The sequence below is a fragment of the Melanotaenia boesemani genome, chromosome 3 (assembly GCF_017639745.1).
Source record: "Melanotaenia boesemani isolate fMelBoe1 chromosome 3, fMelBoe1.pri, whole genome shotgun sequence".
Taxonomy (NCBI): domain Eukaryota; kingdom Metazoa; phylum Chordata; class Actinopteri; order Atheriniformes; family Melanotaeniidae; genus Melanotaenia; species Melanotaenia boesemani.
In genome coordinates this window covers 7,917,780-7,943,270 of record NC_055684.1, presented here as the reverse complement: position 1 = coordinate 7,943,270, position 25,491 = coordinate 7,917,780, and the positions used below count along the sequence as shown (strand labels likewise).

The following is a 25,491-nucleotide window of genomic DNA, read 5'->3' as shown; positions in this document are numbered from 1 at the left end:
AAAAAACCAAGATAAGTTAAGATCATGATAAATTTCATAATTCAACATTATTTGAGCCAGATCATGTTGATATTCTGGATCTGGTGATCCAGAAGGTTCAAAATATAGGGGGTACTGGATGGGCCGTTGGGGTTTTTTCAGCTGAGTGACCTCATGGCTTGGAGGAGGTCTATACTACTTTATACTATTTTATAGTATTCACTCTTCCTGTGTTATACTACTGTTTAGCTTCATTTCTAGATCTTCATGGTGTTTGTAAGGTGAATTTCGGGGCTATCCTGATGGCCCATTAATATAGGTGTCCATCATTAGCATCAGCAGATGGCTTCCTGAGATATTTACCTGCGTAACACCTCAATTAAAAAGCCTGGAAAACTGCTCAGGTTCACTTTTTTTTTGTTTTTTTTACCTTTTACTGTAGCACAGTTTCTAATCAGATATGACTTTACTCATTCTTTTAGAAGGAGAAAAATATTTACATTTTCTACTGTGTTCCAGGTGATTTTTACTTTGACATTAATAACAAAATTTTAGTGCCCAATGAAGGGTTAAAGAAAGTTTGTGTTGTTGTTGAGGTTCTAACTGATCTGCAGATCAGTTAACAGCATCTTCCTCACTTGTCTAGATGTTGTGAAGGCTTGCATATACTAAGAAAGGAAATGATTGTGTTCCTCTTTCTAACACACTCACATACACTGCTGTGATAACTGTGGTCACATTAGAGCAGTGGTTCCCAAAGAACAAGAACAAAGATTTCCACTACCAAAAAAAAAGAAAAAAGACAAATATGATGAGGTATATCTTGCATGACCAGGTAAAGGTATTGGTCTGTGGTGGGTAATGAAGACCAGAGTGTGTTATATGTCTAAAAATAATTAGCATCTGACAGTATGAAGCCAAACAAGTTATAAAGCTACTTAGGGACTTTTCATTCAGAACACAAAGAACACACTGTTGATTACTTAGAAATAAACTACTCAACTGACAGCTACACAAACAGCAGCGACGGTGGCAGTGTCGCACATCTCTCTCTCAGATTGCTATTCTCCAAGAAATTTGATTGGTTATGATATTAGAGGGAATTTTGACATTTTCAAAGCAGTCCATGACATGAAGAGTCAGATGATTTTGCTCGAACTGACACAAATCTTGCTGTTGACTCTACTGTACAAAAGAAAAAGGCAACCCTGGGTTCATCCTATTTTACAGCATGGTGAATATCATCATTTGATGGCAGACATCAAGGCTGATCCAGATAAATCCAGAACCTTCGTTCAGACAAATTCACCCTGGAGCTACGCGGCTGCCTTTTCTTTACATAAGCTTTGTGTGAAGTATCATAAAGTATGGGGAAGTCAGACACAACTAAATTGACCTGTTCCTCCACGTTGGAAGTGTTTGCAGACTGTGCTGTCTAGCATGCTCTCAGCTCATTGGTCAGTCAATGAAACCCCTCGCCGGTTGGTTTTGTGCCAGGCGACAGCGGCAAAAATTTAACATTTTTCTATTTTCTTGTTATGCATCACAAGCCCCCATGTGCACGTCTGTGTGAACAAGCGCTGGAGGAGGACAAGGAGCGTTGTCACCTCCCATGTGTCGGGCCCATTACAGTTTAGTGACATCTAGAGGTAAAGCTGGGCATAAAAATAACTTCAAATGCCAAGCACAATTGTGAATGTATGGTGGCCTGCAGTGGCCAAAAGTCTTCCAGATATAAACGTGTTTGTGGCCTGAGGTGCAGCGATGACTGCATTACAGGTACTTTTGGTGCCCGTTAAGTCGTCACTTATCCTAAACAGTCTTCAAACGAAGCCGGTATGCAGTTTTAAAGCTCAAAGGGTTCTCGTTTCACATAAAAAGTTGTTTGTCCATTCAGAGACACTGTAGTAGAAATGTGTCAGCTGCCATGTATGTAGACCCACAGCAAGTAAATATAAATGTTTCATTCTAAGAGAATAAAAATTTAACTGTTGTTTTACAGATAACATCAGAAACACAGATTTTAACGATATATTTTTCTATCATTGACCTTTGATTTTATTATATGTTGCTGCTTTAATATTAGATATGTTGCTGTAAATAATCTGAACTTTATTAACACTGTGACAACAGAACAATCAGTTGTAACACTGTGTGTTGTTGGTCTTTTTTAAATGTTATAACTGTGTTGTATAAATATTTACATGTTGTATTAATATCTGCCCCCTGTACATTTAGAAAGTGCTGGAACTGGAGTTAGTACTGGTACTGTTGTACGGGTCATTCTCAATGCTTCCAGCCATCATTTCTCTCAGTCCTTTGCTGAAATGAAGATTTGCTCCGATCACAATGAAACCCTGCAGAGATGGACACAGTTGATCAATGGAGATTACAAAACACCACCTGTCGAGGTGGAAGTGATGCACAGACACACTCACTAACAGCATCATGTCATGATGTCGGAATATACTCACGTTGTGATATTCTACAACCTCCTCAACAAAATCAATCCCATCAGCGAGAGGGATCCGAACTCCCCTTTTGGTCCAATCTGAGAAACAGAGACAGCATCACAGTGGGTTTGCAGTGGGTTCAGGTGTTTGTGTGGTTCACAGGTAAATGGATCAGTTTCTTACTGTTTATCAGAGGAACCACAGACATCTGCAGCATGGTCTTGAGAGGAGCCTGCAGAGGAATCAGCTACACAAGGACATCATGAAATCAGTGACGCTTCTTTGTAAAGTTCCTCTGAACATGTTTTTTTAAGTCAGATGTTTACAGAGTATTGAAATGAACTCACTGCCAGAGACTCCAGAGCAGACTGGTTGGAGAAAATCTTAAACCTGCAGGAACAAATGCATCAAAAATCAGTACATTTTAGTGTTCACATCTGATCGGTTATTTTCATGGACAGAATATGTAGCTCAGGATTTTAACATTGCTGTAAATAAACATTCTCCACTGGATCCAGGACTCCCTTCTGTGTCCAAAAACATCTACCATTTATTATGATGTGATAGTTTAAAAATATTATAATGTGGTTTTCTGCTTCTGGGTATCTATTAGGGGACAGAAGACAAGTATCAGATTGTGTTCAACAAGATTTTAAGCACAGTTTATACCATAAATTGAAGCAAATTGGAGAACAAATGTGAGGACCTGGAGGCTCACTCAAGTTGAAACAACATGTGCATTACAGGCTCTCTGATGGGGACCAGATACCTGCTCTACCACCGCAGTAGCCTCATTATTTAAAAAAAAAAAAAGAAGCGTTCGGCCTGGAGTCCACATTGACTGCTCTCTTGGACTCTACAACCAAAACCAAACCTGGAGAATGGCCACCAGCAATTGTGTGCAGATTACACTACCATGATTATATGTACATTTTACGCCACACCAGGGAGCTCCAGCGGATCACAGTATCCATCTCCCGGGCCGCTTTTAATGATGCCAGGGAAGCAGCTGCAGGCTACCGAGGGGGTCCATGTGGCTCACATACAACAGGGACCAGAAGGATTTGTCTTCCCAGTGGAAGCTCAGGCTTATGTCTGTACTTCAGCACCATCTTGAACTCCTACAATAAGTAACTCCCAGCAACAGTACTCTTGATGTGAACTGCAGATATCTGATAGCTGACGTTACTGCATCAAAAGGCTGTGTTCACGCTCCAAATAATGATGACGTTATATTTGCATAAAGACCATTGAGCAGCTTTCCCTTCTGAAATACACATCTTCTGATGTTTGGTGGGGACTGAAATTGTGTTTTTGTTGTAGAAAATGATTAGAAAGAACTTATTTGTTTTAGTACTGAGACACTGTTTATTGAAAACATTAAATGATAATTATTCATTACTAAAAAAGTTTATGTTCAAACAAAATGTGGGCTGAGAGTGCAGTGCACTGACAGCCAAGTGGTCTTGAATACGCCTAAGGTTTCATATCAGAGAGGCTGCTTCAGATTTGTGGATGCTTCCAGTCTGGGTCCTGCATGCAACAACCACTTGTTTTCCTCGTCACTCCAGGCCTCAGTACTTACAATTTGAGATGATAAAGAGATTTGGCAACTAAACGATTAATATATAAATGGTGTTTTTATGAGTTATGCTGATTTGCCTTACACCGTTGACCTCTCCACATCTCATTTGCTCTGATATTTTCAAATACCAGACAAAGACAAATATGTTGAATGCCATGGCTCCACATGTCACCCGGTCCCCGTGTTCTTTTTGTGTCTCGGTCTCCTAAACTTCTGGATCAGTTTGTTTATATGATGTCGACTGTGCTTTGAGTAAACCTGCAGCCATGCCTTTTGATTGCTCTATTTTGGCTTCTTGATGCAGCTAGTTTCATTTAAATATGTCCCAAAATAAATGATAGCTTTAAGTCATTGCTGGTGTGACACTGTTTTTTATTGTGCTGGAATTCTCCTAAATGTTCCTCCACATCATTATAGCTTATGGACACATTGCTGATTTTAAAGATTGAGAAAATAAGATATGCAATGAGAGATGTACAGATAATTTTATGCACAAATGGCCTCTTCTTATTTCATATTTAAAAGGGTTATGGGTATTGCCCTGTTAAATGTGCCTTTTGTTCCAGAATATGTACAGAAATATGAATTGATTGAGCTAAATTGTGGGGTGTCTTTGTTGTTTTTTGTTTTGTGTGTTTTGCAGTGATATGTGTGACTGTACATATTTGATGTATGCTTATGTTTAATTATATATATTTTTTTCTAACTGAATAATAACAATGTGTGTATGTTTGAATACTTGTCAAATTGTATCCATAAAAAAAATTTTTTTCTACTTTTTAAATACAATCATAGCGCATATCTCTTTTTCAGAGATCCAGATTTTTCCAGCAGAGCATTTTATTCTCAGACTGCAGGTTTACTGGTGGTTTCTAGAGGTTCTAAAAGTAGAATGGGAAGCAGAACCTTTAGTTATCAGACCCTCTCTGTGGAACCAATTCCCAGTTTGGGTTCAAGAAGCAATAGCTTCCAGAAAACTGCAGTTACATTCCAACATTCATTTCTATTTTACACCATGTGGAGAGAAGACATCTCTGCACTGTTAGAACATCTGATACAAGAAGATACTGTTCCCAGTCTTCGCTTTGGTTCAGCCCATTGAGGCTTCAGATTTGGTTTGATCTTAGAATCCTGTTAGGTTTCAGGGTTAGAGGCGTAAGAACACATGTGTCAGTGAGGGTCCTTAAAGACAGTAAACCAGGTACCTGCGGAGATCAGCATGGACAGCCAAACGTTTTCCTCTAATAGAAACTTTGGCGTTAAACTTTGCTTCCTGCAGGAGAAAAACACAAAACTCATGTCAGATTAGCAGGTTTAAACTTTAAACTGGGAGCAACTAAAATCTGCTTCAAACTAGTCTCAAAAATTCGTAGCTATACTGAAAAGAAAACCGCATGTAGTCAGTGTAAAACATGAGCCTCTGGACATCTGGTATACCAGACAGATGATGCCGTCAGGTTGCCTGTAGGAACTGGTTCTGCTTTAAGTCCATTTAAACCAACTTTTGTAAAACCAGTTCAGATTACACCTTGGCTGCTACCAGCACATCATTACAACTTGGTGAACTGCAAAAGAACAGTGTGTGTGTGTGTGTGTGCATATGTACCATGGTCATGCTGCTGAGCTGGACCGGAACCTGACCTGGAGGCAGTAGCATCACCTTGACCGTGGCTGTCATGACAACCGTTGCTCCAGATGTCTTGATGGAGGTTTTTGGTGGTGAGTTAACAGCGAGCTGCAGAGACACTGGGGCGTCCACCAAAGCTGGGTTCTAAACCAGACCAGAATATTTGGCTTTGTATTAATGAAATGAAGGAATTATCTTTACATTGCACTTTAAATGTCCTACATTTCTGATCTAACATCAGTGAAGCACGAACTTGTTACATTTTCCATAAATTTCACCTGAAAGCTGAATATCCCTCATTTTTGTTAACAGTGGTGAGTAGTTGACAAAGTACATAAAGTATGATTACAGGTGATGTGTTCCAAAAAAGAGATGCAGTAAACTGTGTCTTTCACTGTCCAGTGTGGTTCTGTTTGTCTCTGTTCTGTGTGCTCAGCATATTCTGTGTTGCTGTTGTATTTCTAGATCAACTGCACGTCTACTCACCATCATCATAATGGCTCCAAAGTAGGTAGTTCTTAACAACACTTCCAGGTCTTTGGGCATCTGAATGAGGACACAGAAAATTAAAATCAGTGAAATTCAGACGGGATTAGTTTGGTCCTGATGAACTGTGTGTGTTGGGTTATTGATTCTGCAAGTGTTAAGGTACAACACTGTGTGTCACATTTACATAAAAACTTTAGATGTTCAAGGCTGAAGGTTAGCTTTATTATCCCCTGTGGAGCATTTGGTTTTGCGGCCAGCAGCAAATGACAACCACACAACAACACAACAATAAACAATTAAGACTAACAAAATAAATAAATTAAAGAAATGTTTTGTCTGCATATGTCTGCAAAATGTCTGCATTTTGTACATTTTAGATGGATTTCATTCCAAACTACAGAAACATATTTGATGCAAAAGATGCAGCAGCAAGTCAGAACACATCTACAAAGTGTATCATCAATCTGCGGCATAAAGTCCTGGTGACAGTTTCCACATGTAGACACTCCTATGCCCAATCACGGTGTTTACAATCCATGATGACACAGAAGTCCAATAACAAAACACCATTCAGATCAGAGGGGCCGTTCCTCTAAATCCCAGTCTCACTGTCATTGCTCACATGAGCGTTGAAGTCCACCAGCAGAACAATGGAGTCCCTAGTACGAGTGTACTCAAGTTCCCCTCCAAGGATTCCAAAGAGGATTGGTACTCTGAACTGCTGTTTGGTGCATAAGCACAGGCAACAGTCAGGACCCTTCCCTCCACTCAAAGGGAGGCTACCCTCTTGTCCACCAGATTAAACCACAACATCCAGGCAAGGAGTCAGGAGGGCAATAAGTATACCCACACCTGCTCGGCATCTCTCACCAGGAACAAGTCCTGAGTAGAAAAGAGTTCAGCCCTTCCCGAGGAGACTGGTTCCAGAGCCCAAGCCCTGCACTGAGCCGAGCCCAGCACAACAAAATATTCTGTTTTGAACTCTTTTTTTGAAGGACTTTTTACTTTAATCACACAAATGATGGTCTATTAAAGGAGAGTGGTCTATTTGTTTTAAAAGGGAAAATGTTTCAGCACCTGTATACCTCCATGACACCTCTGTGATATCTGTTATGGTTTGTAGGAGCCTCACCTTCTCATTGACTATGTCCATTTCGAAGATTCCAGCAGTGTAATAAGCGAACATCCCACTGTCAAAGAAGAACTCGGACAGAGCCAGATAAACCATGCGGTCATATTCCCTGATGATCGGGTCCACAGCATAGTTCACCAGTGTATGATTCTGATGAGACAGATCGAAGAACATCCCCTACAGACAAGCAAAAAAAAAACAAACAAAAAAACAAAAACAAATAAAGACACAGCTGATATCAGTAAACATTCCACTAGATTCTATCAGATTATGTGAGTCTGACCCTGAAATGCATGTCAAGGCTCCGGGATGACACCAGAGGGTCATCGATCAAGGAATAATCAATCCCAATATAATAATCCACCTCTGTCCTCACAGGTATTGTCTCCAACATCGAGTTTACGTGAACCATAGCAGCATGATTCAGAGCGGGGCAGATCTGACAGAAAAAGACAGGTCAATTAAATTTAGTTTAATTTACAAGAGACCAAATCACAACATGGTAACCTCATCACAATGCAAGGTCATGACCTAGAAATGGAGGAAAGAGAAACTCTGACATGTGGAGATACTGACTTAAACCTGCCTAATATGGCTCCTTTAAACCCAATTATGGGCATGAGGAGACCATTGATAACTTTCACCACATGTGTTTATGTGCTATGATGTGCTTTGAATCCTGACTGAAACTCTTCAAACTTGAACAAATGAACACATCGTTAGTGGTTTGATATAGGAGAGCAACTTCATCACTAAGCTAAACAATCTTTCCTCAAGACTGAAAATCTAAACTAATAATAAATCAAATTAATGCAAATTAATATATAATAATAACCGTCACTCTTTCTTTCTTTCTTTCTTTCTTTCTTTCTTCTTTTTTAAAGAATAATTGTTTAGTTTTCAATCCAGTAAAAATACTCCAAATAAACATGTTGTGGAAACACCTCATCTACTTGCTCTCCATCTTGTTTGCTGAACAAAGGCTATAAAAGATAAAAGAAGCATCATTTTGAATTTGGAAAACACCACCTGGAGTTTTAGAGCCAGAGAAAAAAAAAGGGTATTGTTTGCAGAGAAGCTATTTCCACAAGTGCCTAACTGCTTTTTATTTGACTTGGTATTCATTTAAAGAACAGTATAACAAACCTCTGCTTTGTGTCAGAGGTTAGAAATCTGATCTGACTGACACAAAACTGGGTTGGCAGGAGGAAGATCCTCATTTTTCCAGTCTATCTGTAACAGAATCTTTGCCAAGTTACTGAGCCTCACATCAGGTATTTGGGTTGGATGCTGGTTTAGTATTTGCAGTTTTGTCTGGAAACTGCATCTTTGAGTCTGGAGGACCTGCTGCTCCAGAAATGCAGTTGCAGTTTTACAATCAGCCAGTAGGGGGCACTGTCCAAAAAGGGGCCTGGAAGTGCTGGTCTTGAACAACGGGTCTGAATCTGCAGGTCTCCAGGTCTGCAGACACATGCAGATCCTAGCGTCCTGTGTTTATCATATTTCTATCAGAACTTTTACCTCATTCTTCCATGTCTGACCACGAGACATTTTTCCTGGCTATTGTGTTACATGAACAAAGATTTTAATTTACTTGTTTACTTCCTGTTTCCTTGTTACACTTTGTTTCTGATCACCACACCAGCTCCTCATTTCTTATCCGTTTCTCAGTTTGTTTTCTGCCAGGTTTTATTTGATCTCTGCCAATTCATTATTTGTCATGTTAGTCACTGTTTATCAGGCTGTTCGCAGTCTGTCACTTCATCTGCCAGTTGGTCTGTTTTGCATTTCCTTTCTTTAGTTTCTGGAACTTGCAGATAAATGGATTCACGGGGACAGCTGGATCAAAGAGACATGGTTCAGAACCAGATGAGCCACCTGCTGGTTGAGGAAAAAGCGCATTCCTGTCGTCAGAAACCTGGCTAGGAAGTCGTACACTCTCCTGAAAAATAAAGGAAATTACATGGCTGTTTTGAACAACATGGCTGACCATGTTTTCTTATTGATGGGTGATAATTTTTTTCCTAATAACAGAACAAAAATCAGGGAGAGTCCATTTTTACCCAAGTGTTCCGCTGAACTGTGCCATCATTTTGTTGATTTTGGCATCACAGGTGATGTTATTGATCTTTAGTCGTCCGTCAGTGTCTCTGATCAGGTTCACGGCTGTTCTGATGTTCACTCCTTCAGCTGATGCGTTTATGTTTCCTGTGTCGTAACTGACACAAAACAACAACCAACAGTTTGTCATTCTTGTGAAGTTGTCTTAAAAACATCCAACATGAAAGCAACAGCTGCTCTGAACTGAAATTTCATCATGCTATTGGACCGTGACACAACCCTGCCACCTTCAGGTGATGTTGAAAATCACATCACTTTCCTGCAAAGTCTCTAGCAGACTGTAACTGACCTAGAAAAAAAAACATTTAAAATTTACAGATGCATGAAGGAGCGCTCTTATCACCAACATAAAATATGTTTATATGACTGTACATATAATAATAATAATAAAAACATTATTAGTGTAGTTTTAAGACTTTGAGGTAAATCAGTGTTCTGTAGAACTAACAAGAACCAGTAGAGGATCCGTCGGTGGAAAGTTAGCGAGATCGATGAGTTCTGAACATCGAACAACAAACCCACGTCAGGGATAAACTGCAGGTTGGCGTGGGCCAGATTCAGTTCGGTTATCTTCACACTAAGTACAGAACAGAACAGATGGAAGATGAATCCACATGTCAGAGGTTCAGAACTACAGTAGAATTCACAGTAGAAATCATCTGCATACTCATTGATGGTGTACTGAAAACGTCCTTCTTTGCCCTTCATCTCTGGCATATTGATGCTACTGAGCTCCTCTTCAACAAACTTCTGAGTCTCAAACTTCACTGAAAATAAAACACACTGTATTACTTTGGTTACGGCAGATACAGTGGATGCATGTATGGTTAGACTTTCAAAATGAAAACAGAGCATTAAAACAGTATTAGTGAAAAAAAACAAAAAACTATTAAAAATGCATACAATAACATGAATGTTTACCATAAACTGAAAGAAATCAAATGCAGGAAGCAGCACCAGTAAAAGACAAGGAAAGAAAAAAAAAATAATCAAGTTTGAAGTGTATATAAATGTGTGTGCAGGTGTGTATGCATGTGTACATATCAATGTCCACATGCAACTTTGAGAGTGATCTAGAATTACTGCATTTAATATTCACAGACTTGTTTCAGTTTCAGTCACTACTTTGTATGTGTGTGTTAAAAACCTTGAGTTCTGTCATTTTCTTGAGTTAGTTATATACTGTGGTGGTGGGCGTGGCTCCGGCTCAGCTGTGGGGAGGAGGGGTGGGGCTATGGTTCAGATAGATTAACGTTTTCTGTACTACAACACTGGTTCACTTCTTACCAGGGTAAATCACCATGGCAACTTATGCTAAACAGCTAACTTGCTCCGGAGCAGGTTAGAGAAAGGGGGTTGGACTTTGTATGTTTGTGAATGAGGCCTAATGCTTGGACAACAGACTAGTTGGAAATCACTACTCTCTGGATCTGGAAGCCATGATGGGCCAGTGCAGACTGTTCTACTTGCACTATGAGCTTACCGCAGCCATCATCACTACTGTTTACATAGCTCCTGATGCTAACACTAGCACTGCTCCCAGACATCTGTTGCACATCATCAACAAACAACAGAGCTTATGCGGTCCACATTTTAGCTGGGGATTTTAATAAAGCCTTAAGACTGTGCTCCCTTAAGTTCCATCAGCATGTGAAGTGTCCTACCAGGGCTGCAAAAACACTTGACTAACATCAAGCATGCTTATAGAGCAATCCCTCGCCCACATCTTGGCCAGTCACCTCTCTCTTTTCCTTGTGACCATAGACTGCTTATAAAAGATGGATGGAGCCTCCATGAAGTCACCCGTAGGTTTCTGAAGAGCTGAATTGAAGCTCATTGGGCGGTTCCCACTGTCACCATCTTGGCAGCGTCACGCATGTTGTCATTCCCAGAAAATCCAAAAATGGGCAAAGAGGTGGAGCTGAGAGCGAGACCGTGAAGGTGGGGGTGGATGATTGACACCCATCAAACTCTGAGCTACCTGGAGCTAACCCAGAGCTAACAGTAGCTAACCAGCTAACGGAGGAAGGCGGGCTTTGAAGTTAGAAAAAAATTCACCCCCTCACAGTTGTCATGAAGGTAAACTTGACCTATTAATCCTAAAATGTTGTTTTGTACCAGGCTTTAAACATGTTTATTTCTGCTGTGAAGTTGGTCTTTTTAACATGGGAGTCTATAGGGATTGACTCTGTTGTGGAGCCAGCCCCTAGCGGATGAGAGGTGAACTGCAGTTTTTTGAACTTCCGCATAGGCTTCATATTTTCCCGCCGGCAGTTGCCGCTTACTTGTGTCTGCTTACACTCCTCTCAGAAGGCAAACGAGGCCAAATATATGGTTTATCACCATCAGGCCAGATAACGCACTTCCCTAGTTTCAGGACTTCTTTTGTCCACACAGAGTGGAGCATTTTTGAGAAGGACTTGGACTGTCACTGATACTAATACACATTGATACTGTCACTGTGAAGAAGAGCATCAGGGTTTTACCTGACCAAAAACCCTGGGTGACGGGCGAAGTTCAGGCTCTGATTATATATATGTCATGTTATTATCTAAACTGCTTTGTCCATTAAGGGACGCAGGGAAGCTGGAGCCTAACCCAGGCGAGAGGCAGGGTACACCTGTCCATCGCAGGGCCAACACAGAAAGCCAAACAACCATTCACACTCACTTCTAGGGAGAATTTAGAGTGATCAATTAACCTAACATGCATGTCTTTGGACGGTGGGAGGAAGCCCAAGTACCCGGACAGAACCCACTCATACACAGGGAGAAGATGCAAACTCCACACAGAAAGGCCGCTGTTAGAACCCCCACCCCGAAGCCAAGGCTTGAACCAGCGACCTTCTTGTTATGAGGCCGCCACACCACCATGCACCACATATCTATATTTATATATAGATATATAATGCATTTAATCAGTTTGCATACCAAACAACATGGAATGTTTGTCAATGCACAGTTTGCAGTACACTGACAACATCGACACACATCAGAGAAATTGCATTTTACTTCAAAACAGTAGTAAAAGAAATAGAAAATATTCTTGGTAAATCCAGAGCACCTAAAGAGATTTAGCATCTCATTAAATCTGGACCTCTTTTGGACCTCCAAGATGAGGTTTAGCTTTGCCTTTGCAACTTTGAACATTTCAGTCAAAATCCAAGATGGACGGATTAAAGCTGAAATCTGGATGATACTTGGATTTATTCTCAATGGGGGTTTGAATCTGGATTCCAGTTTGATTTTGGATTAGTTTTAAAGTACTTACACATCTCCAGTCCTTTGTCAGTGATACGTATTTTGCAGCCAGCAGGCTCAGCAGCAGCCATGATGGACACCGAAGATAAGAGGAACAAGAGGTACAAGTGACAGGAAGTCATCCTGAACCGGAGCCCAATGAGCTGAAATAAAAGTGAAGAAAAAAAGATTATTAGATTAGAAGCACTCAAAGAGCACAGATCTATGCCAAGCCATTGTCTTTTTTTATTTTGCCAATAATTGTGGACATTATTTTTTAGTAGAAGCTAAAAATGGTAAAACTATCTGTATCTCGACGTAGTAAAGATACGCATATGTAAAGCATACGTCCTCAAAAAACCCAAAATATCATACCTTGTCAGAAAATGGGGTACAGTGGAGGACATTTCTGTCCCCAGAGTACAACCTGGACTCACTACAGCTGAAAACTGGACCCCAAGGTTAATATTTATACCCATCTAAGAGCCTGAAAGGTACATTTAAGTTCCCAAATTGTTGGACTTCCAGTTTGGCAATGTTGGACAGGGTAAAAGGGGATCCTGATCAACTCTCTTGGTACTTAGAAAAATTTAAATAAAATAAAACTTTTTACATATATTTAGCGTCATACTGAAGTAAGGAGAGTTTTTGAACCCTTGTAACAGCAAAATGGCCAACGTAACCCTAAAACACAAAGCTTCAGCTTCAGCCAAATGACAAACTAGCATAGCTAGCAACTTTGGCAGCTGCGTCTGATAACAATGACCCTGGCGACTCCATCTCCATTACCCAACATACCACAGAAATATCTAAACATGCCAACTTCAAAAAAGAGATGGCCACATTAATCCAAGAGTAAGTTCAGCCTCTACAAGCTTTGGTGGATGGCTAGGCGACAAGGTCAGCTCTTTTCAAGGCTGATTACTTGCAGGAAACCTTGGAGGGGGGTAAATTTGAACAGATCTGCGCAGTTGAAGCTACCATCAAATCCCTTCAGGCTCAGAACGCGACCCTGCTGGATCTTGGAGAATAGATCTTGCAGAACCAGCCAGCACATCTTTAGAATACTTGAAGGGAGCGAAGATGGTCATGACAATACTGCTTTCAGTGCTGCTGAAAGAAGTTATGGGAAATAATGTGTTCTCGATGCTGCCAGAGCTGGACTGAGCACATTGTGAAGCAGGACCTAAACTCGTGGAAGGATGACCCTCAAGACCCTTCTGTGCTTTCACCAGTACTGGGAGAAGTATATCGCTTTGAGATGGTCTATGCAGCACGAAGTAAAGTATAAGGGGACTACTCTAAGACTATACCTAGACCTCAGCACCACGAGGTTGAAGCAACATAGTGAAGATGAGATCGGCCTTCAGTGATATTAAATGTGTTCTGTACCAAAGTGCTATTTTGTCTGCTTTTTTAGCCTGACTCAGAATCACATTTGATGGGGAAAGTCACCTTTTAAAGACACCAGCAGGGCCCAGACTTTCTATGATCATTGTATTGCAAGTTAACTTAAAATCCCAACCTTGCTAAGGCTGGAGGAAGGACTGGTTTATAGTTTCTGGGAATGGAGCATTACGTGTCCAGGGACTGTTCCCTTTAAACAACAATAACTGGGCCATTTAGTTTTTCTTCGTTTACCATGACGAGACTGCCTTTGGTTTTGGTTGTTACTGCCATTTCGGACTCAGTGGGTAAGACTAAACTTCAAAACTTATGTACAAACATACGTTAAGTTTTTTAAAAATGACTAGCGCCTACCCACACGCTGTGAAGTAATGTTGTATTATGTGTTGTGTTATTTGTTCATCTAGACTTTATGTTTAGTTGCCCTTTTTAGGTACAGAACCTTTGAAGGTACTGTACCTCCCCAGTGACAAACCTTTGAATATCTAAAGCAGGGTTGTCCAAAGTTGGCCCTTGAGGGCCACTTTCCTGCAGGTTTTCTATGTGTCCCTGCTCCAACCCACCTGAATCAAATTAAACGAATCCAACAGCAGGGGCGTTGCTAGGCATAAAGCCCTCCAGGCCTCCTAACCGTATCTCTACACACACACACACACACACACACCCACACACACACACACACACTGCTCTGTGCCACTGCCACATTCCTATGGAAATACTAATTGAGATATTGAGTGTAAGAACATATTTAATAAACATGTACACTTTCAACATGGCAGCAAAAGCATAAATACCATAACAAACGATGGCAAGTCGGAACTCACTTCATACACATTCCACAGTAATGTTTATTACCTGGTTGTCAGGGTGATAGTTCAACTCATTTTGAACAGTTTCTTTAATTTTTGAGCATTAAAGCGTACTGCCTATTTTTCAATTCCACAAGCTCAGCTTGACTCAGCTTTAAAAAAGTCAGGAAGAGTTGTGTCTTGTTTGGATGTTTATCTGCTTCAATTCAGCTTTGGTGTGAAGTGACTGGGTCACTTGGTTTAGAAGCTATTGGATTATTAAGAAATTATTAACGAAATTATTAAAATCTCAATTCAAAATATTTGGCACCCTGCATGAAAAGCAAAACACACGTGTTATTTCTCTTTGTTTACACCAGAGTTCCGCTTTTCTTTAGCATGAAAATATTGTTTTATGTCCTTTATGAGAATTTCCGTTTTACAGAAAGCCTGTCATTTGTTGATGGTCCCTAAACTACACCCTGTCGCTCCAGTGCAAATATCTGCTGAATATCTAACCTAAAACTGATTTTACCGCCGTCTTACCTCCCTTTTTCTCATCTCGCCCTGCTGCTTCCTTGTCTCTGCTTTGAATGAAGAATATCCTGACATCCATCTAAAGAAGTCCCGCGATATGTTTCAGTTAGTATAAGGTCATTTGGTTTCATTTATAAAAAAATCTAAAATGGACTGTTTTTGTGACACATAATGAGACCTCAAACTGCGCTGTGCGCTCACCCCACACACGGAGAGCTGTGCGACGTGTGTGTGTTTAACCTGCTGCTCGTGCACGGTGACATGCAGAGACAGAATGAGCCCCTGAACTGTTTTCTCTATTTGGAGTTAACGCTCTTGCTACGCGTTTTGAAAATATATATCTTTTCCCATCTGAATGATCTGAATTAATGTATGATAAATATTTATTGCCGAAAATTAATTGTAGCATTTTATACTGGGGCACAGTTAATTTTTACTGGGGCACGTGCCCCAGTAAATTGGATCTGGCGATGTCCAACAGCCTATGAAATTCCACACAGTGACTCATTCATTTGAGTCAGCAGTGTTGGAGCAGAGACGCATGGAAAACCTGCAGAACTGTGGCCCTCGAGGACCAGAGCTGGACACACCTAACCTAAAGTTACAATTTAGTTCTTTTTTCTTAGAGTGTATACTGAGATGGTCCGTTACAACGATGTCCTGCAGTCTGTCAACATTATTTATGACAACAGGACACTTAACCCTTTCATGGATGAAGTATTTACAAACATGTTTTTTTTTGTTACAGACAGACATATAGAGTGATACTTTTTAAAATTATATTTGAGTTTTTATTCATTTAAATTATTCTTAAATCTTCTTAAAATATTTATAAAATAATGTTTTCATATTTATATAACATGAATATTCTGTTAAAATATATATTTTTCTTTCCCTGTTCATCACTGAGGCAAATTTGGTCATTTGAATGGATATATTAATTTATTCTACTGGGAGTAGTCCTCATTAGATTGGTCATTGGTGGCAAATGTACAAATATACTGTCCCCACCCATGAATATACAAGAAAACAGCTTTCAAGTAGATGTCCACTGCATGAAAGCGTTAAGTAAGAGACACTTAATTTTGGTGCCATTTCATGAGTTAAAACCCTTAAAATTATTTGAATTTCTGGTAGTTTTAAAATAAATTTAGAAATAAATAGAAAGATAATAATCCGTGGCAGTGATGTGTACTATGATAAACACTAGTTTATAATAATGAAAAAAAAGAAGGGCGGAATTAGGGGAATTACTGAAACCTGGATGAAGCCCAGTAAAAATGGTTGAGTTATATTATGTAAACTGAACTGTAAGTTGTTTAAAAATGACAGATGTTATAAATAATATGGAGTTAATCATTGTTACAGTTCAGAGTGCTGCGGTTGTTAAAATATTTTAACAACAGTGAGTAGAATCCACTGATATCAATGATCATTACCAATCTTTGCTGCTTATATTAATCAGTATGGTAATGCAACCAACACACACATCATACACAGACAAAACCTCAGATTAAGGGTCTGGTCAGGACAGATTCTTAAGATGGTCCAGAACGACCTTCACATCCAATAAAACTGATCAATCTTGGGTTTTAAGGAAGTCCAGTTGGTGCGTTCCAGTATTATCCAGTACCAGACAGATTCTGTGGATGATTTTGAAGAAATCCAGAACAGGAAAATATTTTTCCTTCCACAGCCTTGCTCTGAATGCGTACAGCTGAAAACAGGCTGAGATCAGGAGCAAACAGCTGAAGCTGAGCTGAACTCTCGGTCTGATAAACAGAATCGGGGTCATGAGGCTGCCGGACGGAGCGGGCCGAGCAGGAGGGAGGGGGTATTGTGAAACAAAGGTTACTGCAGTTCAAGTTGAGCCTTTTTGAAATGGACATCACGGAGTGTTTTCATCTGTTTACACCACTAGGATTCAGTCCTCATCAGAGCCAAAAAGGACATTTTTGTCTTCATTTCAGACCTCAAAACAGGGTTTCTAAAATATGTAACAGCTTTTATTGGATGATCAGTCCATCAATGATCAGTAACAGAAGAGAAGCAGGAAACCTGTAAGTCACAGCTCAGGGTAAAAAGACGAAAATAACACCTACAACCTCCCACCTCCCTGACCTTATTTTTTTTATTAGAAACAAACCAATCGGATCCATTTCCAGAGTACACAGTAGCACACTATCCATCCATCCATCCATCCATCCATCCATTTTCTATACCGCTGAGTCCAATTCGGGACTGTGGGGAAGCTGCCGGTAGAGTGACCTTTTCTCTATTTCAAGGTCCAAGTGCTTTATATATATATATATATATGTATATATATATATATATATATATATATATATATATATATATATATATATATATATATATATATATATATATAATAACTGCGTTAATATTCTTATTAACACAACTGAGGCATGCGTGGCATTACAAGCCCCATACATCCATCATTTCTCTGTTATGACAGCGGGACGTGGAGGAGCCCGATGGAAAAACTCAGCCACGACTGCACTTTTCTCACATTCTTTTTTAAACTTATCCTACACCAACGTTTGCACCGTGTCGGCTGTCGTGGATCTCTGGCAGTCTGAGTGTTTGTGAAACGCGGCTGTTTCCTCCCTCTCCTCTCAGGTTGTTCCATGAATCGTGACAGCTATCGGTGATGAGCTGATCGGCTTTTCTCTCTTGTTGCGTGTGTTTATCGTCCAGCTGAGGAGTAATCTAGCGGTTCATGGTTCACACCGTCACATATTTACCCCAGAGTATTGTTTTTAGCAGGGCCCTTTTCTAACACTGTAGCTGGCTGGTGGTAAACAGGGTTTATAGTTTAGGTATGCAGGGGCGGGTCTAGAAAAGTTTTTATGGTGGGCCAGGCTTGAGCGCTGACCAGGAAAAAGGGGGCACAAATAAGACCTTTTTTGGGCCTAGATTTTATAAAATATTGAACTGATTATTACAACTAAAGTGATCATCTAATGTAAAAAAGTGAAGAAAAACGTGTAAAACAAGCAGCCAATGATCTATTTTCTCAACAGGTGTTTACTTGCTGCTGTAGGACTTTTATCAGTGCTGCACAAACAATTACACTTCAGTGATAAAAGGAAAAATGTGTGTTTAGTCAGATCATCAGTTTTATCAGTTTCTTCATCAATGTTGGCTGTTTGACTTCAGTTGTCACATCTGCTGGTTTTATGACAGATATTATCACCATATTGTCACCATGGAGACGGTTGGTGAGATGATGATATATGAATCATGATTTCTAATCACTGGCTCATTCTGTTGATATAATACAGTAAAAACTGGCAAATTTCAGGCATATAAAAACTTGCAAATGGTGATTAATCATGATTAATTTGTAAGCTGTGATTTGTAATATATATATATATATATATATATATATATATATATATATATATATATATATATATTTCGTATTTTGAGTGTGTTCGATAAACAAGTGTTTTTTACATTGTTATATTTTTAACATTGTGTGGGCTGTAGTGTCCTTCATTGTTCAGCAGGTAGATGAGAAAGTGGGTCAGGAAGACTTCGGGATTGAACCTGGGTTGGGTGCATTTACACAGGCTAGCGGCTGCTATGTTATGTGAGCTAAACCAGTTATTTTCATTGTCTTTTTGTCTGGTCTTTTTGCTCCTGAAGCAACATTTCTGTGAGGGTTTCGTAATCGTGCTGGTCTGGTCTGTTTGCTCCACTATCGATAAAACTCTAACAGAAACAGCTGGTAAACTTTCCACCTCCACATCAACGTTAGGAGGCAGAGAAGAGGTGATTACTCCTGGGTGAAGCAGCAGCAAGCTTCAGGCTTAGAAACAAAATCGTATTAAGACATAATTAAAAGGGTGTGCAAAATTGTAATAATCATATAACATAACTCAATTAAATGAATATATTAAAAGAAACCAACAGTTTTTATAAGTTACAAGTTACTGTGAAGATTTCCTGTATTTGCACGAAAAAAGAAATGTTTTAAAAATGGATTTAAAAAGTTTCTGCATTTGGTGAAAGTAATCTGCACTGACAGTTTATTCCATTTGTTTGCAGCATAACAGCTAAATTCTGCTACTAAATGTTTAGTCTGAACTATGATCTGGACTAGTTGACCTGAGTTCATGGATCTAAGAGCCCTGCTAGATTTCTGAACATATCACAGATGGATTCTGGGCCTAAAATCTATTTCATGACTGACTGGTTCCCAGAGTGAAGATTTTAAAACTGGTAAGTAAATCAGATAGAAGTTCAGAAACAGTCAAGAATCTACATCTGCAATTATTTGCAAGCAGTCGTTTATTACCATAAAATCTTTATGACTCTGTATTAAGACCATACTAAATCCCAGAGATGACCATGACAAGAGATGACTTTGTATCCTGCAGGCCTCATCGGACCACTTGTTCTGATATTTACAATGGTCTATTTTTTTGGATCGGACCAGAGAACAGAGTAGAAATGAGACTGAAATGCTGTCTGGGAGATGGTAAAACCCATCAGTCTCATATCAGGGCAGTTTCAGAATCTCCATGTGGTTTCAAACAGCAAGACGACCACCTTGAAGACAAAACTCAGGGACCACTGAGGCGGGGTTTGTCATAACAGCTGAGCGCACACACTAATCACCAGGTCCGAAGATTTCAAAAGCTCCAGTTCTTAGAAACACCCATGGCTTTTAATTTGTGGGTTTGATGAAAGCTCAGTGACGACAGCCAATCAGCATCCAGCTGCTACTGCCACATGTTTCTGGCTGCCGGCCTTTAATTATAACCCCCAGAACTGCTGCCGGTCCTTCTGTCTTTACCTCAGCTTTACACTAACTTCATTTTTATGTTTATTTAAGGAATCAAACTAAATTCTCACCAGTTTGACACAAAACCAAACCTGATGCCTCATTCTGAACAGAACCAGAACCAGCCCCTCAATGTGCTCCCAAAACCCCCCAGCTCCAGTTTCAGTGAAGGAAAACCTCAGAACCAATAGCGAGAAGGAGCCGAAACCACCAACAGAACTGGTACCAGAACATCAGACACCTGAACGCAGCCAAAACCAGAACCAGAACTAGAACCAAACCTCAGAACAGCTGACACAGAGAAATCAGAGGAACCTGAATAGTTTACTCACCTGTCCATGATGACAACCTGTTTGTTTACTGCTTTGTTTACCCGCCTGTCTGTTTGTCTGATTTTTGGTCTGATTTTCTCTCTGTTTTTCTGTCTGATTTCTGTCTGTTTTTCTGTCTGTCTGTGAACTTTTCAGTGTCAGTGTTGCAACTCACGTATCAGCTGCAGATGAAGATGAAGAGGAGGAGGAGGAGTTCTGTTGCGCTGTCTGTTCACTCTGACCATCTCTCTTTGTACACAGTTTTATCTCCAGGGACAGACTCCTCCTCCTCCTCTTCCTCCACCCCCTTTCCCCCTCATCCTCTTCCTCCTCCCCCTCTCTGCAGACTCTCTCTGAATTAATCAAACCACCTCAGGGACTTTCGATGCTGATGAGCTTGAAGGTTTGTCAGAATCAGAGTTAAAGATTTTGGTCTGTAATCTACTGGTGTTACTGGGTTCAGCAAATGGTCCAGTTCTCTTTTCTGACTGTTGACCCAACAGCGGGACAGACTGACAGTTCAACAATACACAGTTCATACTTTACAACAGTGAAAATAAATACATGGTAATATATAAACACAATAATAATATAGTAGACTTGTTATTCATGAGGTTATGGAGATGTCCAGGGGACACAGGGAGGTTTATATTTCTTGTGTTACCCACAATATTTATGTACTTCACAAAAGTACTCATGTGACAGAAACTGATTACACGACCACCGTCAGTTTTGGCTGCATGTGTCCTGCTTTATGTCAGTGTTCAGAATATAAAGTGTGATTTATTTAATTTGTGGTGATTTATTTAGTAAATTCAAATTTTCATTCAGTTTTATGACTGAATTATTTCACTGCTCAGTAAAGTTTATTATTAAGAATTAAGACATTGTTAAATATGTAAAAATGCAGCATCATACATACATGCCACTAGCTTTTTATTATGCTGCATTTTTGACACAGTAACTGTAATGTGTGAAATGACTGCATTAAGCAGGACTTTTACTTTGAAATATCAAAACACAGGAAGTACTTGTACATGTTAGGAGTTCTGACGCAAGTATTTTAGCCTGGAGTGGCAGGTAAAAGAGTAGAGGTAATAAAGACTCTTTATTTTGTCTATGAGTAAAAGATTGTGCAATAAAGAACCGATGGATGCCGACAGTTTCCACACAGATTTTCTACCAGGATTATTTTGGAGATGGCCTTTCATAACAATTACAATGGCTTTATTCCAATTTGGTCGGGTAATCAGTTTCTGACAGATGGTCTTGTTTTTGTGAGGAAAACGCAAAGCTTACAGTGAGGTCATGAAGCTAAATCTATAAATTTAATCTCCCTGTGTCCCATTGTGGTCTCCATGTGAGTGTAATTTGATTTGATTACTTTTATTCCATCTCTTAAGTTTGCTTTTAAAAATGGGCTCTTTAATCTTTAAATGAGATGTTTTAATCTTTAAAACAAAACAGGCTCCTAAAACACTGAAGATATTACAAACATAAGTAAATCATATTATTTTCACAAAGTGATGGTAAATTACTTTTATCGTGAAAAAACACCAAACAAAAAACAAAATAAAACTTGCTTTTAACATCTGCTTTTAAAGGGTCTCTGTTGGTTTCAGAGTTGAAACCATGAAAGGATGTAGGGAGGAGGTTGACTCGTGTGTTGTTAGATATGGACTGATGTGTCTAAAATTAGCCAAACTGAACTTAATGCCCAGATAGCAGACATGTTTGGGCAGAATCTGGGCTATGTACTTATGGCCCTGGCAATTGCATTGTGGGCCAGAAGTGGACCAGATGTCAGTTGCCAGCCTGGCTTGGATTATAGCAAGTCTCCTGTGGGCCACATGTGGTCCAGATGTCAGTCGTTGGCCTGGACATGGATTATTGCAAGTATTTTGTGGGCTAGAAGTGGTCCTAATACAGGAAACCTTCCTTTTGGCAATTTTGTATATGTAGTGGGCATGTGGCAGAGTTTTGGGTGCAAGTCAAGGCCAAATTTGGGCCGAACAAAAATGCACATTTGGGCCAAACATTTTTTGCTATCTGATTTAAATCAATTAGCTCAGAGATTCCAGCTGACATGCTTACATGGATGCTACGTAAAGTGATCTGATCAGTTGTGTGTTTACACGATGAAAATATTTAAGACCACACAATGATTTTGGATAGGCTCCAGCTTCCCCCGCGACCATTAATTGGACTAAGCCGTACAGAAAATGAACGACCGAACGAACGAAAGAAAGAACGAATGAACAAACGAAAGAGTGAATGAATGAATGAACGATTTTGACATGCGTAATATGTACTAATTCAGAGGAAAATTAAAAAGTTTTATTTTTATTTATTTTTTTTTTATCAGGCGTTTCAACTGTCAAGATGCTCCATAATCTTTAACTCTTCAAAGTTTCCAACAAAAACAGTCAAGGTCTGTTTTGCCGTAATTTTGTATGTCTTTCCTAAAACTCAGCATTTTACTTAACACCTATGAGGTTCAAATATGGTCAGAAACACATTTTTATTCTGACTGGACGTTTAATCGGAACAAAAACTGTTCCATGTAAACACAGCTAATGTGGGTTTCTGGGAAGATGTTTAGAAAAAGATATAAATACTTTATTGATTCCAAATAAATAAATTACTGCATGTAGAAACATCCGCAGAATATTTACTTTGTATATCAGCCGATGTAAAATAGAGATAAAGATGTCCAGACATGTTCTTGAACAATCTACTTTACTTTTCCTGAAAGATGTTTTTATTCTTTAGCTTCAGTTTCCTCCATGTGTTTTTCCCCAGTGGGATTGAAACTAAATAAAACCACCATTATTTTACTTATTATTTACATTTTTATTTTATATATTAACTTTTTTTGGCATTGTGTTGATAGTTTTATGGCTGTTATACTGTTTAAATGCATTTTAAAAGTGTTTTTCTCTCGTGTGAAGAACTTACTATTTTAATCCACATGCTATAGAGTTTATAAAGTTAAATTTTAAAGTCATTTCCAACTTCCACATCGACTCAGGCAGCAAATTTCTCCCATGATGGTCTGGGATCCCTCTTCTCAGCAGCAGCAGCAGTGTTCCTTATTTATTTATTTATTGGAAAACCTCTTTGTGTTCCGTGAAGGTTTGTATAAAAACCTCTTGCTCCAGTGGGGTGAAATATCTGGAACCCTTTTTGTCAGCACTTGCCATAATGAGTCTAGGTATCAGAGCTCCATTGACGTTGGATTTTTATAGTGGCCCCTAACTCTGGGTACTTGATGGAACCTATGGAACCAAAGCAGGTGATACCAGAGAAAGTACCAGAGAGAACCAGAAACTCAGAGTTTGTTTTTCTAGACGCAAAGTTTGTTTAACTTGTTTCTTGGGCTGTAGTTGGTTTATCTGCAGCTTGTTGTTTGTTTTTAATGTGCACATAAAAAAACGTATCTTCAGCATACATTTTAATGCTTGACACATAGTGTCAAATATCAGTATGATAAACACACTGATAGCAGACTATTAATGTACAAAGTAAACAAAACTGGTCCCAGTACTGACCCTATAACAGATATATAAAATATATATTATAGATGTGCCTGCTTATTTTTTTTTCTTTGTATTGTTTTAACAATACAGTTAGTTTATGGTACATTTTTATCACAATGTACAGTGTGTCTTCATATGTTTACTGCAAGAACAATATGAAATATGAATAAAACTCATTAACATAAATACTTGAAAGATGTACTGATGAAATTATACAAAAATATATAAGTGAGTAAATTTAAAAAAAAAAAATCCAGAGTATTGATATGCCCATCCCTATTTCATACTCTTATCAATACTCCCAGAGTCCAATCAGAACTTTTGGAAGAGAATCAATGAACCATTACTGTGGAATACCACAGAAGAAGAGAAGCACCGTGAGGAAGAGAAGCATAAGGATCAGACCAGGGGACATATGGACTGTGAAGAAATAACAAACCATGACCCAGGTGGTGCTTCATTAATCAATACTTTTGATAACTTAGAGGTGATGACAGGATGAAGATGATCTACAGGGAGAAAAAACAATCATTATCTGATTAGTTCATAAATATCTGTGAATCAATCAAATCATCACTGTTTTCACAAGTCTGATAAACTTAATCAGGAACAAGTCACTCAACCATTTCAATTTTAGTTTCTCCAAAGTTTTTCATCAGCTGAGAATCACTTCCTGTTCAGAGGTAAAACAAGTTTGTTCGTCAGCATCATTGATCGTGTTTAGACGGTGTGAGAACAAGATTTTAACAGTTTACTGAATTAATCAAAGATCTGAAACAGGACCTGAACAAATATATTATAAAACAGATTTATTTATGACACATTTACATAAAAAAGCTGAAAAGATTTGAATCTGAGTGCATCATCACATCAGTCAGTATTTAAGTTAAATCATTTTGGTTGTTTAACTTATTATTGACGAAGTCTATTTCTTCTGCCTCCTGTCTTAAATGACACCAAAAATAAATGAAGTATATCTTCACAACTACAAGGGCTGTATGTATAATCCAGGTCTCAAAACAAATCTGAGATGTGAGGTTACTACAAAAGTGTTAGAATCAAGAAATGTGTTACTGTGTCAGAGTTTTTTTTAGAGCTGGAATAAAACTTTTCAGCACAAACGAGCAGAAGTAAAAATCACTGATTTTTAATTTTGGCTGCTAGCTCCCAGAGTTTTTGTCCTACAGTGATGAGGCAGACTTTGAAATCAGCAAAGTCTCTGCTTTCATATGAAACCTTGTTTTTGTCTTTCCTGTCCTCTCCATCCCCAGCCAGTCAGGGTAGATGCTCGTCCTTCCTGAATGTGGTTATGATGGATTTTTTTTATTCTTGGTTTTCTTCTCCTGTGGACCTCCTTTGGTTCTTCTCCTATCATTGGAGGATGAAACACTTTACTCCGCAGCAACAGGTGGCGCCAAACCTAAAAAAAAAAAAGAAGAAAAAAAAAAAAAGTAATGACGTTAACCGGAAA

General features: G+C 39.1%; 1 protein-coding gene across 4 annotated transcripts; it reads right to left on the bottom strand.

Annotated features, from left to right (window-relative positions):
* Nucleotides 1–1,975: 1,975 nt before the first annotated feature.
* Nucleotides 1,976–20,740, bottom strand: LOC121636459 (phospholipid transfer protein). Of its 4 annotated transcripts, XM_041979985.1 has the most exons (16): nucleotides 14,996–15,088; nucleotides 14,888–14,904; nucleotides 12,657–12,789; nucleotides 10,054–10,153; nucleotides 9,835–9,963; nucleotides 9,329–9,484; nucleotides 9,144–9,207; nucleotides 7,549–7,704; nucleotides 7,266–7,442; nucleotides 6,131–6,190; nucleotides 5,624–5,788; nucleotides 5,223–5,290; nucleotides 2,780–2,822; nucleotides 2,616–2,679; nucleotides 2,454–2,530; nucleotides 1,976–2,336 (listed from the first exon to the last, which is right to left on the bottom strand). In XM_041979985.1, exons 3-16 carry the CDS (start codon nucleotides 12,766–12,768, stop codon nucleotides 2,214–2,216), a joined length of 1,494 nt encoding a protein of 497 aa, XP_041835919.1. In that variant the 5' UTR covers nucleotides 12,769–12,789; nucleotides 14,888–14,904; nucleotides 14,996–15,088; the 3' UTR covers nucleotides 1,976–2,213. The 4 variants fall into 4 exon arrangements, with proteins under 4 accessions (XP_041835919.1, XP_041835920.1, XP_041835922.1 ...); XM_041979986.1 differs by lacking the exons at nucleotides 14,888–14,904; nucleotides 14,996–15,088 and adding an exon at nucleotides 20,657–20,740; XM_041979988.1 differs by lacking the exons at nucleotides 14,888–14,904; nucleotides 14,996–15,088 and adding an exon at nucleotides 20,503–20,596.
* Between the last annotated feature and the right edge of the window lie 4,751 nt (nucleotides 20,741–25,491).

Bases quoted from the DNA above. Each gene is read 5' to 3' on its own strand.
- LOC121636459 (XM_041979986.1), bottom strand. From the start codon at position 12,768: ATGACTTCCTGTCACTTGTACCTCTTGTTCCTCTTATCTTCGGTGTCC. The intron at 10,154-12,656 runs GTAAGTACTTTA...TTTTATTTTCAG, and splicing joins TGACAAAGGACTGGAGATGT to TGAAGTTTGAGACTCAGAAG. The intron at 2,337-2,453 runs GTGAGTATATTC...CCATCTCTGCAG, and splicing joins AGGTTGTAGAATATCACAAC to GGTTTCATTGTGATCGGAGC.